The following is a 15,132-nucleotide window of genomic DNA, read 5'->3' on the forward strand; positions in this document are numbered from 1 at the left end:
TTTTTATTTTTTTTTTTTTTTCTAGATTTTTTTTTTTTTTTTTTTCACTACTAAATGTAATTTTCACAATTCTATTTCCTATTCTAATATTGTCATTGATAACTTCATTTTTATAACTTTTTTTTATGTAGGTTTTATTAATGATGTCTTTGTAGGGATTCGTTTGTGTGTTGTTTTTGTCTATACTTTTTGATTTTTCATTTCTTAAATTTTCTCTTTTCTTTATTTTTTCTACATTTTCATCATATGATTTTTTTATCATTGTATTCAATTTTAGTGATAATTCATGTATTTTTTTTTTATTTTATTATTTTTCACAATCTTATTTTTTTTTTTTTATATTAAAATGATTCACAAAAGATTATACTTTAGACAATTTAAAAAAAAAAAAAAATTTAAAGAATCTTATATTTGTATTTCTAAATGCAAAAAAAAAAAAAATAAAATTCAAATCATTAAATTAATAATATTAATTGTAAATTAAAACATTTCCATATTTTACTAAGTTTTATAAACAGTGTACATGCATAATTTTATTTTTTTTTTTATAATTTAAAATTATCATATCAACTTTTATGAAATCTTCTAAAAAGGAAATTCTTAAGAAAAATAGATTATTTAAATTATTCATAAATTTCATTTTATTCTTATTTTCAATATTTTTTCTTTTATTTTTTATTAAAAAAAATTTTTTTTTTTTTTTTTTTTTTTTTTGAATTAATATATATTTAACCTATAGCTTCGAGCATGTTTAAAACACGAGATAAAATTTTTTTTTAAAAATATATAAAATTTTAATGAATTATTTTTTGAGAAATTACCAAAGTTTTTTTTTATTTTCCTATATAGAAAATTACAATTCTGAATTTTATCTAAGGATAATTTAAATATATTTTTAAATAAAAATTTAATTGTTTTTTTTTTTTCTTTTTTAAAACATGAATAACAATTGTTCTTTTGTACCTCCTTTCCATGTTGTTAAGAATATTTGTAATTAATGAAAAAAATTAAAAAAAAAAAAAAATATAAAAATATAAGAAAATATATAGTTTTCTAAAATAATCTTAAATATATATATTAATGTATATTTAATTTTTATTTAATTTTTTATCTTTTTTTTTTATCTTTATGTTATTACAGATACAAATGCTAAAACAAAGTTTTTTCTTATTAAAAGTTGCTCTGAAAAAAATATATGTATTTCGTTAAATTATAATATATGGGCAACAACACCAAAAAATGAAAAAAAATTCGTTAATGCTTTTATGGTTATATAACATATAAAATTAATAAATAAATATACATATATATATATGAATATATAATTAAAAAAAAATTATATTACCAATAAATGTTTTCATTTAATATTTAAACAATGAAATATATTCATATAATGAAATATATTCATATAAATACTTTAAATTCCTTTTTATATATTTTTAAAAAATATATTTTTCTATAATATTAGGAACATGAATACGTTATTTTAATATTCTCTGTTAATGGAAGCTCAAAATTTTGTGGTTATGCTATTATGCAATCAAAGTAATTTTGTATCCTATTTTATATTCTATTTTTTTATAATAATAAATTTATTTTTATTCTAACATATATATATATATATTTTATGACTATATATATATATATATATGAAATATTTTTTTTCTTATTTTTACAAGAACATATTTTTATTCAAATATCTTTTTTTTTTTTTTTTTCAACTCTGAAATAGACCAGGAGAATCAAAAAATAAGAATGTATATTTTTATTATGATAATAAAATATTTAGAGGAAAAAACTTTGATATTCAATGGATAAGAGTGTAATAAAACAATAAAAATAATTATTATAATTTCATTTCTTTATAATTTTTAACACAATTGTTTTATTTTTTTTTTTTTTTTTATTCTAATTTCAGAGTAGACGTGCATTTTCAAGAAGTGTCTAATTTAAAAAATAGTTTAAATGAAAATAAACCAATCAAAGTAGGAAGAGATGGTCAGGTAATGTTAAGAATAAATGAATATAAGTATAAAATTTAATAATATATATTAACCAAATTCTTATGTATCTATTAATTTTTTTAAATAGGAAATTGAACAAAGTGCAGGAGTTAAATTATGTGAAATATTTGAATCTAATTTTGTTAAAATGAATATCTTAGCGTATAAAACAAAAAAAAAAAAAAAAAAAAAAAAAAAAAATGATAAAAATAATACAATATATAAAAATAAAACATTCATCTAAAATTATTTATTATATCAATTTTTATTCTTTATTAATATCATTTCATTTTAATAATACAATTTATATAACTTTTTTTTTTTTTATATAGAGATACAAACCAAAAAAAAAAACCACCAACAATATACGATATAAATACGAATAATTCATTAGGAAATAATATGGATAAAAATAAAGAAATAATAAATCTATATTCTTTAAATAATAATTTTAACATGAATTATAATACTTTTCGTAATTTATATGAAGAATCACAATATAATTTATTTAATTTTTATAATCCATCATTACATATATTCCCAATAGATTTGACAAATATGAATTATGACGAATATATTTATTTATATGAAAAATCACAATTATTATGGCAACAAAAAATGCTACAAATGAAATCAAATTTTAATTGCATTAAACAGTAATAATTAGGATCATTCATTTCCTTTATTAATTATTGTTCAATGTGTACAATTTAAATGATAATGATATATTTTATTTTTTTTTTTTTTTTTTTTTTTTGAAATATAACTTCATATATATTAAAATATATGCTTTAAATAATTTTTAAGAAATATATATATACATATGTTTTTGTTTGTATATATGTGCATTTTTTTATAATTACTAATTTCTATAATAAAGATAATTTTCAAGTTGAAAAAATTATATGTTCTTAATTTTTTAGTTACTTTTTTTTGTTTTTCACATTATTATATATCCATAAATTTTTAATAAAATATATTAAGTTTGGTTATTATATTTATGTAACTATCTTTTATTCCTTCATTTTTATTTTCCCATTTATTTTAATATTTATAATGTCCAAATGATAAGTGTTTTTTTTTATTCTTCTTCAATTAATATGTATATATAATCCTTTTTTTTTTTTTTCTTTTTTTTTTTTTTTTTTTTTTTTAACGTTTTTAATATATAGTTTTCTCTGTTTTAATTTAATTCTTTTAAATTAAGAATGTTAAAAATTATATTAAAAAAAATGTTTATGTAAAAGAAAAAATTATTAAAATAACATTTAAAAAAAAATAGAAAAAAAGAAAATTCCAATTTGTTACAAAATTGTATTTAAGGAATTAATGCTTTGTTCATCTATTTTTATAATTTTTGAGTTCATTTTATCAAATATATTATCCTGTAAATACTCAATGAAAATATCACTAAATATATATTTATTTTGGTTTATAAAAAAAATGTTTCTTGATGGTATATAAATATCAAATATAAATGGACTACATTTTAATTCAATATTTTTTATAAAGAAGACTTGGTTATTTTTTAAAAATTTTAAAATACTAGATTTACAAGAATTAATATCATGGTCATTTATTTTTTCATAACATTTTTTTTTTAACTTAATTACATCATTATAAAAAATAGAAATATTTTGGTATTGCATAAAAAGAAGATCAAATAAAAACAAATTTTTAATTTTAATTAAATAAATAATTTGAACTAATAAAATATACCAGAAAGAATTTATATCATTATTTAATAAATACTTATTAATTTCATTAAAAATTTTATAAATATCATCTAAATAATTTTTTTGATAAAGTACTATAAGGAAAAGATAACTTATATAGAATTCTAATTTTTTATAACTATTTAAATGTGTATTAATATTATTAATTATTAATTTAATTTTATCATTTTGATTATACTTTTTCATCCACATACACACCTTTAAAACTTCAACTGCTTCATAACTTTTCCTATCAGTTAAAAAATTAATATAACATTCAAAATCACCTTCATCGTAATTTTTCATTAATCGATCATAAATCATATTAATATAAAAAAATTGATATTTTTTTATAATATGATCATTACTTAAATTATCTTTATTTCCTTCATTAAAGTGAAACAAACTACTAATTTCTTTTATATTGTTACAACTTAAAATATTTAATTCATTATTATGTTCCATGTTCTTTAAATAAGTATAATTTCCATATTTAATATATACATTTTTAATTTTTAAATAATTATTTAACGAAAATAAAAAGCAGTTTTGAAATATATTACTTATTTCGTCATTTTTTAAATTATATAAGATTAAAGTCATCATGCAATCAAAATCAAAAATGTCACTTTTATTTTGCAAAAAGCAATCACTATAATTTTCTGTAGATTTATTTTTATCATTTCCATTATTTATAGTATCATTCCTTTCATAATGAACGTTCTTATTTTTATTAATTTGAGAAGATACATAATCTCTTATTATTGATATTAATTTATCATTACATATATTAATAATCTCATTTTTATTTTTATTAAAATATTCCTCTGAAAAAAAAAATTCTTTTTTTTCTTTTTGACTAATTTGATTGTAATTTAGATTTTTAAAAATGTATAAAAAAAAGAAGTAATGGTATATAGACATGGATAAAAAATTATTTTGAAATAATAAAAAAAAAAAATTTATAAAGTAAAAATTTTTGATTTCAAAGTATAGATAATTATCTATTATTATCATCAATAATAAATCTATAAAACGTTTAATAGTATTATATTCAAATTCGTATTTTTTCATATAATTATTCATTGTTGATATGCACATTTTTTTTTTTAAAATATTAAAATTAGAATACTCACTTACTTTATCTTTATTTAACTTATTTTCAACTAATTTGCTTTTGATAAATTCATTTTCATCTAAATTATGCTCATAAATTTTTTTTTTACTTAATTCATTATAATCTAAAAGGTGTTCCTTAACCTCATTCGTTTCTTTTTTTAAGCTTCTATTCAATATAAATAATTTATTTTTATTTATTTTCTCTTCTAAAGATGGAAATATTCCATCTGAATTATTTTTTAAATTATAATATTGATTATCAACAAAAAAATTGTTTATGCATTCAAAAATATTTAATTTGTTATCATCATTTTTAATTGAATCACAAAATTTATTTATAAATATGCAAAATAATTTAATTAATTGTTTCTCTATCATTATAACAATATTTATATCAAAATACTTATCATAATTTAATTTTTGAATCTCCTTTTTCTCAATAATGGTTCTATAACATATTAATTTGTATATTTTTAAGTAATCATTTTTTAATTGATATAAATTGTAATTATTTAAATGAAATAAGTTAAAATTTTCTATATTTTTTAAATTATCATCCGAACTAATTAATGGTGATAAATGTTTTACTTTTTTTTTTATATATTCATAAATATAATTATAACAACCCTTTTCTAAATAATTATAATCACTTGAAAACATGTTATAATCATTATTTATTTTTTTTTTGTCGTTCTTTTTTCTATTTACGTATGTTTTATAAAAATTATACTGCCTTAAAGAATAAAGTAACATTACGATATCATTTAACGATCCATTCAAAATTATTTTAATCATTGTATTTTTTATAAATTTATCAAACCCATTTATTAGTGATTTGTTCTGTTGCAAAAAATAATATAATTTTGAAAGTATTTTTTTTAATATTTTGATGGTTAATTTGTTAAAGTTCAGTTTATATATATATAGAATATACTTTTGTAAAAAAGAATTATAACAAAAAATATCTGTATAATATGTCAATTTATCTGCAAGAATTATATTTTTAAAATATTTTTTCTGAATTATATAATTTTTAAAAAAAGTATTTGATATAGTGAAAAATGATGAATTTTCATACAATTTTAGTAATTTTACTTGCTTTAAGAAAATTAAAAATTCTTCTTCACTTATAATATTCATTTTATTTTTCAATTCATTCATTAATATATATATATATTCATCCTTAAAAAAATTACTTATAAAATTATTCCACATTATATCAGGACTTATTTTTTCTTTATTTAATAGAATATTTTTTAATATTTCTTTCACACATGAGCCATATATACTCTTATATAATTTTAATTCATTTTCTGTTAATGTGATTTCTTCTTTTTTTAATATTTTTCTATTTTTAGAATATTTCTCTTCTACTATATCAATGTATTTTAAGTTATATTCATTAATTATATTATCATTATTATTATTATCAATTATATTATTTTGTAAAATTGAATTGTTTTTTTTATCAAAATTATTATCTCCATTTAAATTTAATAAATCACTATCTTCATTTATATTATTTTTTGATAAACATTTATCGTTACTGATATTCCCACTGTTATTAAGTAAAATCTCTTTATCTTTTATATTTGATCTGTTTTTTCCTTCTTTAATTAAATTGTCTTTATTGAAAAGGATTTTGTTTTCCATCAATGAGTAATTTTTTACACAACTATTTTTTATTTCTATATCATCAAAACTATCAAATATAAAATACTCCTTTTCATTTTTATTTATTCTAAACAAATTGTTGATAAAAATATTTATTTCTTTTGTTATCATTTTTTTTCTATTAATATCTTCGTATTCATTTAAGATTTTTATTTCTTCATTTTTTTTATTATCAATGAACAAGCATTCATTAAACAACTCATTTTCGCTATTATAAATTTTTTCTTCACATGTAGTATCATTTTTGTGTTTAATAGCATTATGTAAATATAAGTATTTTAAGTATATATTTATATAACGAATTAGAAGCATCAATTGTTCTGTTAATAATAAATGACTATATTTTTCTAAGCATTTATGTATTTTAATTAATGAATTATTCATATTAAAATAAAATAAATGAAAATAAAACAAATACTTTAAATTATTAACAGGATATTTTTTACTATAATAAATAAATTTGTCGAATAACAAAATAACATTTTTATAATCATTTTCTTTATTTCTAAAATAATATAATACGTATAGCATTTTTATAACATCATTTATATCTTCATTAATGTATTTATCACATTCTCTGAAATTTTTTTCACTGCATTTTCGTAATTTAAACTCCAGTTTATCTAATAAATAAGTTATTTCGTCATCAAAACCTATAAAAATAAGATAAAATTAAAATTAATATTATAAAAAATATATGATAATCATCAAAAATTAAAATATAAAAGTATATACCTATATAATAAAGAAATACAACTTGCCTAGAAATTAGAGAATCATGTATTACAGTATTATTTTTAATTATTTTCTCTAATTTAAAGTATGATTTTTTTGTTTTTAATTTGTTCAAAAAATTATTCCACAATTCCCTTTCATTTAACCTTGAAGGTATAGTATTATATATATTTCTTAATAAATTAAGATACTCTTTTCTTTTTTTTAACTGATTTATATTATCATTGTAATTATTTATGTAAGTAATTATTTTTTTTAAATTTTTATCTTCTGTATTTGGTACTAAAGAATGTATTTTTCTAATTAGCTAAAAAAAAAAATATATATATATATATATGCATACATATATTGTTCTATTTTCATTTAACTATTATGATCTTTTATTTATGAGATTTAATTATGATTTATTACTTAGAATCTTAATTTAAATCATACATATATTCTATAAATATATATATTAACCTGAATTCTTGATATGAAGTTCATGATTTTTTTTTAAAAAAAAGATAAAATATTTTTTTTCCATTTAGTTTGTTTATTTTTCCATTGAATTTAACTCGTAATTTTTCTATATTTTTTATACTTTTATTCTTAAATTTTAAGACTCTATTTAATCTTTCATTTTACAAAAATTTAATACATAGAATCATGTTTTTCATATAGTCAAATATTTAAAAAAACAAACAAATTAAACTATTATCAAAAAAAAAAAAAAAAAAAGAAAAGAAAAATATATATAATATATAAAAATATACATACATTCAAGTTAATAATATTTAAAAAATATGTTTTCATAAAAATATAAATATATAATATTTAAAACACTAAAAAAAGAGAAGAAAGAAAGAAAATAATAAAAGGAGAATGGGAACTCCGTTATATTTTATTTTTTTTTTTTAATTTTCTGTTATTTTTTGAAACTTGTATATTTTATTCACAACAACAATTATTCCTCATTAGTTATTCTATTTTTTTTTTTTTTTATTACTTTATTTTATTTTATTTTTTTTTTTTTTTTTAACCGTTTTTTTATTTTTTATTTTTAAAAAATTTAATTTTATATTTAGTTTTATAATTCTATTATTTACTAAGATTGTATCTTAAATTATGTGTTTATTTAAAAAAAAAAATTATGAAAAAATGAAAAATACACTAATAAAACATAAGTAACTATTCTAATAAAATACAATGAAAAAAATAATTCGATTAATAATATAAAAAGAAAAGAATGCATACTTCTTTTTTCTTTTATATTTTTTTTTATTCGTTATTTGTTTATCTATTATTAAAAGGATATTTAATAAATAATGTAAAAAAAACAAATTGTTTATTATATGCGACAAAAAAAAACAAAAAAAAAGCAAAATTAGTTCACATCACTGTAAGTAGTGATAATGAAATAGGAAGGAAAGGTTTTTTTATGAATAAATAGAAATTTATCCCTAAGTTTTTATTATGATATATATATATATATATATATATAATATTTTAAATTTTTTAATTTCATTAGGAGAAATAAAAAAAGTGAAATTATCTCACGCTTTTAATTACATTATACCTCAAAGACTTGGTTATAGAAGTACTCCTGACGAGTTAGCAGAAAAGGAAATAAAAGAAAACACTCTTGGATATATAGATGAAATAAAAACAAGTTTTATAAGGAATTATAAAAAGAAATTGAATAACACAATTATTCTTTTTTATTTTAACAAAGATGAAAAGTTTGTTGTCACTCAGGATAATGTATTAGATTATGTAATTTCTATATATTATACAAATGAATAGAGGAAGAATATTATATTCATATATATATATATTTATATATTTATTTGAAATTAAATAAAATATATATATATATATATATATATATATATATGTATTTCTAAAAGAATAAAAAGTTTTATATACATATTCATTACTTAAATTTACAAATACAAAAATGTAGTAGTTACAAAAATAAGATTTCATGAATTATAAATGTTTTTCTTTTAATTGAGATTTAACTTAAATGTTATTTTAGTAAAATATGATATTTTATTAATCAACTACATTTTATTTTTACTTATAAAATATTCTTTCAATTTTTATTAGTATAATATTTATATAATTCTTTTCTTTTTTCTTTTTTTTTTTTATTTCAGCTCTTAGCTCGAGGATTAATAAGAGAAAATGACGATGTGTATGAAAAAATAAAAAATAAAAAAATAAAAATCACAGATTTTGGTAGCTATACTATAAAATATTCTTTTATAAATAATATAAATATTGACGTTGCAATTCATATAATTAAAAATAAATAAAAACTATAAAAATTGAGATATTAAAATATTGAAGAATTATATCACTATAGATTTAGTTCTACTATTTAAATATAAAATAAGAATATATATACAGACTTTTATGTATCGTAGTCTATATAAAAAAAAGGAAAATAATTAATTTTATTGGAAAATTCATTGAAATATTTTTTATAGTGTATAATATGAAAATATTGTATAATTTGTTTTTACTACATTTCATATATTCGAAAAAAAAAAAAAAAAATGTTACTTTTTTTTTTGTTTATTAAAAAATATATAAGAATAAAAATTTGTTAAAAAAATCACTAAATATGTCTTAAACAAATCCTTATAAACTATTATAATACTTTTTATAGATAGTTTTTCATTATTTATATATAAAAAAAACGTCTATTTTTTTCTTAAATAAACACTTTTGCAATGTTAATTTTTTTTATAATAAAAAATAAGCTTTAAGTGTGAAAATTAATAAATAAAAATAAATATTAAATTTTAATGATACAAAGTAAGATTAAAAAATTAAAAAAAAAAAATAATTATTTTTATGAATTAAATATTTATTAATTGATATTATTAAATGCATTTTTCTCTGTTTTTTTTTTTTTTTTTTTTTTTCGTAATGTACAATATACAACATTTAATTAGCTAATTTTACATTGTCAAAAAAGTTCATATGAGGTTGCTTATTAATATATTTAACAGATCAATGAATTATATTCTTTGTAGAATTGATCTATAAATATGTTATATATATAATAATAATAATAATAATAAAAATAACTAAATGTATAATTAACTTTTTATTAAAAAGCCATAAACAATTTTTCATTTTAACTGAATTCTCCATTTATTTGAAAAAAAAAAAAAAAAAAAAAAAAAAAAAAAAGAGAAAATGCATAACCGTTTTTTTATCAAAGTATTTCAAAGCAATTTTATTCAGAAAATATTATTATCTATAAAAATAAAAATATATATATAATCATAAAATTATATTTCATGATTATTTTTTTGGCAAATTTTCATGTCCATTTAGGTGTACATAATAATATTATTTTGTTGAAAAATAAAAATCTCCTTTATTGGATATTTGAATGTATAAAAATAATTTCGTATATTATAGATTTACTGATAATTAAAAAGTTTAAAATATACCTCAAATAATTTAATTTTTTTTAAAAAATATTATTTTTTTTTTTTTTTTTTTTTATGAACAAAAAATTAGCTAAGTCTTTTTCAAGCCATTTCATTTATTTGTAGCTAGTTTTTTTTTTTATTAATATGCTCCTTATAATAGTTTTTATTATTACATTTTTGTCTAAATAATGAAAATTTTATAAAGCGTTATTTGTTCTTTTACAGATTCTTTTACTTATTGATTCTTTCTATTTTTTTATTTTTTTTAAGAACTTTTAATGTAATTAAAGGTTTTAATTTTTTCTAGTTATATTTTATTGAATCATGAATTTTTTTTTTCTTTCTTTCACATCTCAAATAATTAATTTTTATATAATTTAACTTATTATTTAAAATTTTTTTCAAATATGTCCTTGAAAATTTGATAAGATGCAGTTGACATATTTTTATAACTTTGCATAGGTAAATGTAATATAACCTATTGATTTGGGAAAATAATGCTTTTTTCTAATTATTTCACACTATTCATATTTTTTGTAAAAAAATATATCATTTTAATTATAAATTTTATTACAACATATACGTTATATTTTTAGAATGACATTCTTTGTATATACTAAAAAAACACAGAAACAATATTTTTAACTACAAAACATTATAAAATAATCTTAAATTATTCTTTATTTTTTTAGAAAGGCTATAACACAATTTTTTTACAATCAAAAAAAAATTAAAAAAAGACATTTCGTTGTTAGGAAGAATTATGTATTTTTCTAAAATTTTTATCTAAGGGGAAACGAAAGATGAATAGTTTATGCACAAAAAAAAATAAAAATAGTTCTGATATTACAATAAAAAATAAAATTAAGAGGTCTACAGAGAATATAAAAAAAAAAAAAAGTTCCAATAAATCCTTAAAAAATAAAAACATATTAGAGGGAGGTAAAATAAAGAACAATAAGGAAAAATCAAAAGTTATAAAATCAAAAGAATCTAAAGGCACAGAAAAAAATTTTAATAAAATCTCAAAAAATAAAGATATTATGTTAAAAGAAATGAAAAGTGAAAAATTTAAATTTTCAAGAAGGGGATTCATTTTAAGCTTTACTGGTAATTTAGAAGATTTTTATAATTTATCAGAAGAACCTTTAGGTAAAGGTACATATGGATGTGTTTATAAAGCTACAGATAAGTTATTAAAGATATCAAGAGCTGTTAAAGTAGTGTCAAAAAAAAAACTAAAAAATATACCAAGATTTAGACAAGAAATAGATATAATGAAAAATTTGGATCATCCTAATGTGGTAAAATTGCTTGAAACATTTGAAGACGATGAACAAATTTATTTAGTAATGGAATTATGTACAGGTGGAGAATTATTTGATAAAATTGTAAAAAAGGGTTGCTTCATAGAAAGTTATGCTTCCTTTATAATGAAACAAATTTATTCTGTCGTAAATTACTTACATATTAGAAATATTTCTCATAGAGATTTAAAGCCTGAAAATTTTTTGTTTTATGATAAAAATCCCGATTCACTTATTAAAATTATTGATTTTGGCTTAGCATCCTATTTTTCTGACAGTAATACTGAGATGAAAACTAAAGCAGGAACTCCTTACTACGTAGCACCTCAAGTATTGTCTGGAAGTTATGATTACAAGTGCGATTTATGGTCAGCAGGAGTATTATTTTATATACTATTATGTGGATATCCCCCTTTTTATGGAGAAAGTGATAATGAAATATTAAGCAGGGTTATTTAAAAAAAAAAAAAAAAAAAAAAAATTATTTCATAAATACACAAAAGAAATAAAAAATAATAATAATAAATGGAAATAATATATAAATATACATATACATCTATACGTAATATTTTGATAGGTGAAAAAAGGAAAATATAATTTTAAAGGTAAAGAATGGGCTAATATCTCAGAAGAAGCTAAAGACTTAATTCAACATTGTCTAACAATGGATTCAGAAAAAAGAATAAGTGCAAGTGAAGCTTTAAAACATCCATGGTTTAAAAAGAAAAAATCTGCTTATAATTTAGAAGCAAAAATAGATATACATGTATTGGAGAATTTTAAAAATTATGCATTATTATTAAAATTTCAAAAATTAGCAATGACAATCATAGCACAGCAAAGCAACGATTATGATTTGCAACAATTGAAAGCAGCATTTTTAGTTTTAGATGAAGAAGGAAAAGGTAATATAACAAAAGAACAATTAAAAAAAGGTCTTGAAAATAGTGGTTTAAAATTGCCTTCCAATTTTGATACTTTACTTGATGAAATAGACAGTGATGGTAGTGGAAAAATAGATTACACAGAATTTCTGGCTGCTGCATTAGATAGAAAACAGTTATCAAAAGTAAAATTTTACTCTTAATAAAAAAACAAAAAAAAAAAAAAAAAGATAAATTATAATATATAAAAAAATATATTGTATGAAATTTATACGATTACTAATTACGTGAATAAAGTTATTCGTAAAAATATGAATAATAATAAATCACATTAAAATATTTTTGTTTAATTTTTCATTTAAAAGCTATCATAATACATATCTATATTCATAAAAATATTTAAATTTATTATTTATTTATTCGCACATTAATAAATTTTGCTTTTTATTTTATTTTTACACAATTTTTAGTATATTTTAGATTAATTTTATTTGTAATAATTCATTACTTTTTTTTTTTTTTTTTTTTTTCTCTCTTAGAAATTAATATATTGTGCTTTCCGTGTATTTGATGTGGATAATGATGGAAAAATTACTACTGCAGAATTGGCTCATGTAATAACTTTTTTAAAGTGAAATATATATATATATATATATATATATATATATATATGCATATTTTTTTTTCTTAGATACTTTATAATGGAAACAAAAAAGGGAATATAACTCAAAAAGACGTCAATCGAGTAAAAAAAATGATCAGAGAAGTAGATAAAAACAATGATGGAAAAGTAATAAAAATAATTATATATAATAATAAAAAATTTAATTGCATAAGTACAAAAGTATTCCATACTTTTAAAATATAAACTAAATATATCTTTTTTTTTTCTTCTTTACAATGACAAAATAAAATTTTTTATGTCTAAATTAATTATTTAAAATTATTTCTATCAATTTTTCCTTTTTAGATTGACTTTCATGAATTTTCGGAAATGATGAAATTAAAATTGTAGAAAAAAAAAAAAATTAAAATAAATTTTTTTCTTCTTATCTTTTTCAAGATTTTCCAATTTATAAAATTTTTAAAATTTTTATTTTTATTATTTTACCTTCTTTTTTAACTTAATATTTAATTTGTTTTTTTGTTTCATTAATAATATATAATAGTATGCTACACTTGCATCTATTATCATAATTTTTTTAATACAATTAATTTTATATTGTTGTAAACCATTTATGCATATATATATTTAGATTTTCATCACAATAATTTTTTTTATATATTTGGTAAATTTATTTTCAATACTTTTCAAATATTTAACTTTATTTTAACTATAATGAAATTAAATATAAACTTTTTTATTTATATTTTTTTTTTTTTTTATATTTTTACATTTTTGTTTCTTCTGTTTAAATAATAGCTTTATCATTTTAAGAATATATTAATATAAGAATTTCTTGATATTTTTAATTAAGAAAAAAGGAAATATTTATAAATAAATAAAAAAATTAAAGAAAAAAAAAAAAGGGTACAATAACAAGAAAATAATAATATAGGAAAAGATAAGAGTATATAGAAAATATAAATATATTTCACTATTTCATTTAATTTAACAATGAATGTTTTAGTTTCTTTTTTTTTATAAAACAGATATGAAATTATTAAAATAGTATTAATTTTTAAATTTTTATTTAAATGAAAAATTTTTTTGCACTTCCAAACATTACATAAATATTTCTTCATTAAAAATTTTAGATGTGGACTTCATATTATGTCATGATATAATAGAGTTCTACAATTTTATATTTTTCTCATTAATGTAAGTTTTATAAAATAAAGAAAAATAAAAAATATATCCATAGTTATTTTCATTTTATATTAAAATGATAATATTTATATGAGTTATAATGTTTTAAAATAATTTTTTTTTTATTATTGATTTGTAACATTTTTACATTATAGTGTGTCATACATAAAAAAAGTAGAAAAAATATATATATACATATTTCTAATATAAAAATTTAGGTTTTATATATTTTATGAAGTATCAAATAAAATTATTTTATTCTTAATATATAATATTTTAAAATTTTGTGAAAATACTTTACTATTTCATTTAATTAATACTAACACATAAGTATATATCTATATTTTTTACTAAGAAAAAAAAAAAAAATAATTAAATAATAACAATAAAATTTAGTTTTACATTTTAATATTCTCTTTGGTTGTAGAGCTATTTATTTCGCTTTAATTTT

At 16.4% G+C, this 15,132-nt stretch overlaps 4 protein-coding genes across 4 annotated transcripts; 3 read left to right on the plus strand and 1 right to left on the minus strand.

Annotated features, from left to right (window-relative positions):
* Positions 1-938: 938 nt before the first annotated feature.
* On the plus strand, positions 939-2,663 carry PGAL8A_00009100 (YTH domain-containing protein, putative; the record flags this gene model as incomplete). The annotated part of the gene is made up of 7 exons (XM_028671487.1): positions 939-990; positions 1,141-1,268; positions 1,469-1,545; positions 1,733-1,822; positions 1,919-2,003; positions 2,092-2,165; positions 2,336-2,663. 7 exons carry the CDS (start codon positions 939-941, stop codon positions 2,661-2,663), a joined length of 834 nt encoding a protein of 277 aa, XP_028528135.1.
* A 644-nt stretch (positions 2,664-3,307) lies between these two features.
* On the minus strand, positions 3,308-7,732 carry PGAL8A_00009200 (conserved Plasmodium protein, unknown function; the record flags this gene model as incomplete). The annotated part of the gene is made up of 3 exons (XM_028671489.1): positions 3,308-7,164; positions 7,247-7,553; positions 7,709-7,732. The coding sequence occupies 3 exons, from the start codon at positions 7,730-7,732 to the stop codon at positions 3,308-3,310; spliced, it is 4,188 nt and encodes a 1,395-aa protein (XP_028528136.1).
* A 742-nt stretch (positions 7,733-8,474) lies between these two features.
* On the plus strand, positions 8,475-9,546 carry PGAL8A_00009300 (50S ribosomal protein L9, apicoplast, putative; the record flags this gene model as incomplete). Its single annotated transcript, XM_028671490.1, has 3 exons — positions 8,475-8,658; positions 8,757-9,001; positions 9,388-9,546. The coding sequence occupies 3 exons, from the start codon at positions 8,475-8,477 to the stop codon at positions 9,544-9,546; spliced, it is 588 nt and encodes a 195-aa protein (XP_028528137.1).
* A 1,937-nt stretch (positions 9,547-11,483) lies between these two features.
* CDPK3 (calcium dependent protein kinase 3, putative) lies at positions 11,484-13,886 on the plus strand (the record flags this gene model as incomplete). Its single annotated transcript, XM_028671491.1, has 5 exons — positions 11,484-12,437; positions 12,565-13,056; positions 13,411-13,485; positions 13,563-13,661; positions 13,842-13,886. The coding sequence occupies 5 exons, from the start codon at positions 11,484-11,486 to the stop codon at positions 13,884-13,886; spliced, it is 1,665 nt and encodes a 554-aa protein (XP_028528138.1).
* Between the last annotated feature and the right edge of the window lie 1,246 nt (positions 13,887-15,132).

Source organism: Plasmodium gallinaceum, assembly GCF_900005855.1.
Source record: "Plasmodium gallinaceum strain 8A genome assembly, contig: PGAL8A_v1_10, whole genome shotgun sequence".
NCBI lineage: Eukaryota > Apicomplexa > Aconoidasida > Haemosporida > Plasmodiidae > Plasmodium > Plasmodium gallinaceum.